This window comes from Aplysia californica, unplaced genomic scaffold (assembly GCF_000002075.1).
Source record: "Aplysia californica isolate F4 #8 unplaced genomic scaffold, AplCal3.0 scaffold00021, whole genome shotgun sequence".
Lineage (NCBI taxonomy): Eukaryota > Metazoa > Mollusca > Gastropoda > Aplysiida > Aplysiidae > Aplysia > Aplysia californica.
In genome coordinates, this window is record NW_004797291.1 from 2,384,323 (window position 1) to 2,386,119 (window position 1,797).

The window sequence follows — 1,797 nt, forward strand, 5'->3', positions numbered from 1 at the left end:
ACTCACGTCTTCGGTGTGCAACGAGAGAGAACTAAAGCACTGCTCTGGAGGGGGGAGGGGGAGAGGGGGGTAAACTCACGTCTTCGGTGTGCAAAGAGAGAGAACTTAACCATGACACCACACACTGAAGTTGTGTGAACTATGAACAGCTTACACCCCAAGGATTAGAAAAACCAGAAAGAGTATCAACAAAGATGGGAGTGGGGAAAAAGCCAAAAACCATTACACCACAAACTGAAACAAAATTTGTGTTACGACGTGGTGGTATCACGTGCTCGTAAATTTTTGGACATACTTGGAGTTATTAGTATAACCTTAAAGCGTGTTCAGTTGAAATATTAAAGATCGAAATAGGTGGATATCGCCTGGTATCAGCGGTAAACCTTAGCGATAAAATGCCCCCCACCCCTCCCCAAACTGGGTGACTTTGAAAGCTTGAATATCCCTTTGAAACTGCAATTTTCCTTTGGGTGTTTTTTGTGCTTCTGCCGATGCATTTCAGTGAAATCCACACAGAGATGTATTTTAAATGGTAGAAAAGGTGTTCAGCCAAAAAAAATTTACCAGCGAGCAATGGCAGTTCCTTTAATTCTATTATTTTGATGAGAGTTTGATTTCACCACGACGCCACACATTTACTTCAAGTCTAAAGGCCACTCCCTTTCTGAAGAAAACATTAACTGATTGGAAAACGCTACTACAGAGGTAAAACAAGTTCATTTCTTATTTGTTCGTTTTTGAGCGCATTCAAAGTCCTTCTTGAAAAAACGAGGATTCTTCCCTTCTTAGGCAGGATCTCATTGAGATTTCAATTCCTTGGTAATGTTTCTGTTGTTTGGGGGCTCTTTGTTTGAAGGATTGATGGAAGTAAGGCGGTTATTTATAAATTGCAAAAACCGGAGATTTCCCAGTTATCGGACATGCAGGTTTACTGTACAACTCTCTCAAGTACCTTTCTAAGAATAGAAAGAGACTGGGGTGGCGGTTAAGTACATAATCTAAAATACTTGATTGTGAACAGAGATATTTACAATAAAGTTGTTGGTTTTTTTTATGTACAAACAGAGGTTTGTAGCAGAGTACTCTCAGATACTTGGTATGAAATAGAAAACTCTACAGAATAGCTCTCTTGAACACTTAAACGTGAACAAAGAGGCTTCCAATACAACTCTCTTAATAGCTAGCTTACATTTTAAGCAGCGGAGAAAAGACAATTTTACAGTACATTCTCGGAAACTGAGGATCAACCGCCGTGGGCACAGCTGATTGTGTACTTGAGTTCAAGAAACTGTCAAAGACATTCATTCTGTTCCTGATAAACCTGAAGGCATGACCAAGAGAGGAAGGAGAATTAAGGATAAGGTGACTGACCTAAGTGCGGTACGATGAAGAGTGGTGTTGGTAGTCTGGTGGACTCGTACTCATGAGACAGCTGGTTCGTGGGGTTCGAGGCACTGTTCGGCCTGGCGATGAGTTTTACACGAACTGTCCTATTTGGTTCGGTCTATCGGAGATGGACGTTAAGTTCTGGGGTCCAGTCTCTTTTAAATAACCTTTGTGTTGCAAGAGGCGTTGAACTATACAATTTTCGTATACTATGAAGAAAAAAAATGATCTAAGAGAGTCAATGAAGGAGAGAAAAACAACTCACTTGGGGTTCAGAACTTTCGGGGCCGGAGCAACGGCCTTCATTTTCTGATTGTTGACCTTGGAAGTGGTGGGCAGCACCCTCGTGGGGAGTTGTCCTCCCTCTGTGAACATATAACATACTTCTTACTACCATATTTGGACCAGTCT

At 41.5% G+C, this 1,797-nt stretch overlaps 1 protein-coding gene across 1 annotated transcript in view; it reads right to left on the reverse strand.

Moving 5' to 3' along the window:
- LOC101855076 (UPF0193 protein EVG1) overlaps positions 1-1,797 on the reverse strand; it is a gene marked incomplete at its 3' end in the record, with an annotated part of 17,812 nt that overhangs the window by 5,209 nt on the left and 10,806 nt on the right. The window contains 1 exon segment of the mRNA XM_013087678.2: positions 1,652-1,751. Coding sequence (XP_012943132.1) covers positions 1,652-1,751 — 100 coding nt within the window.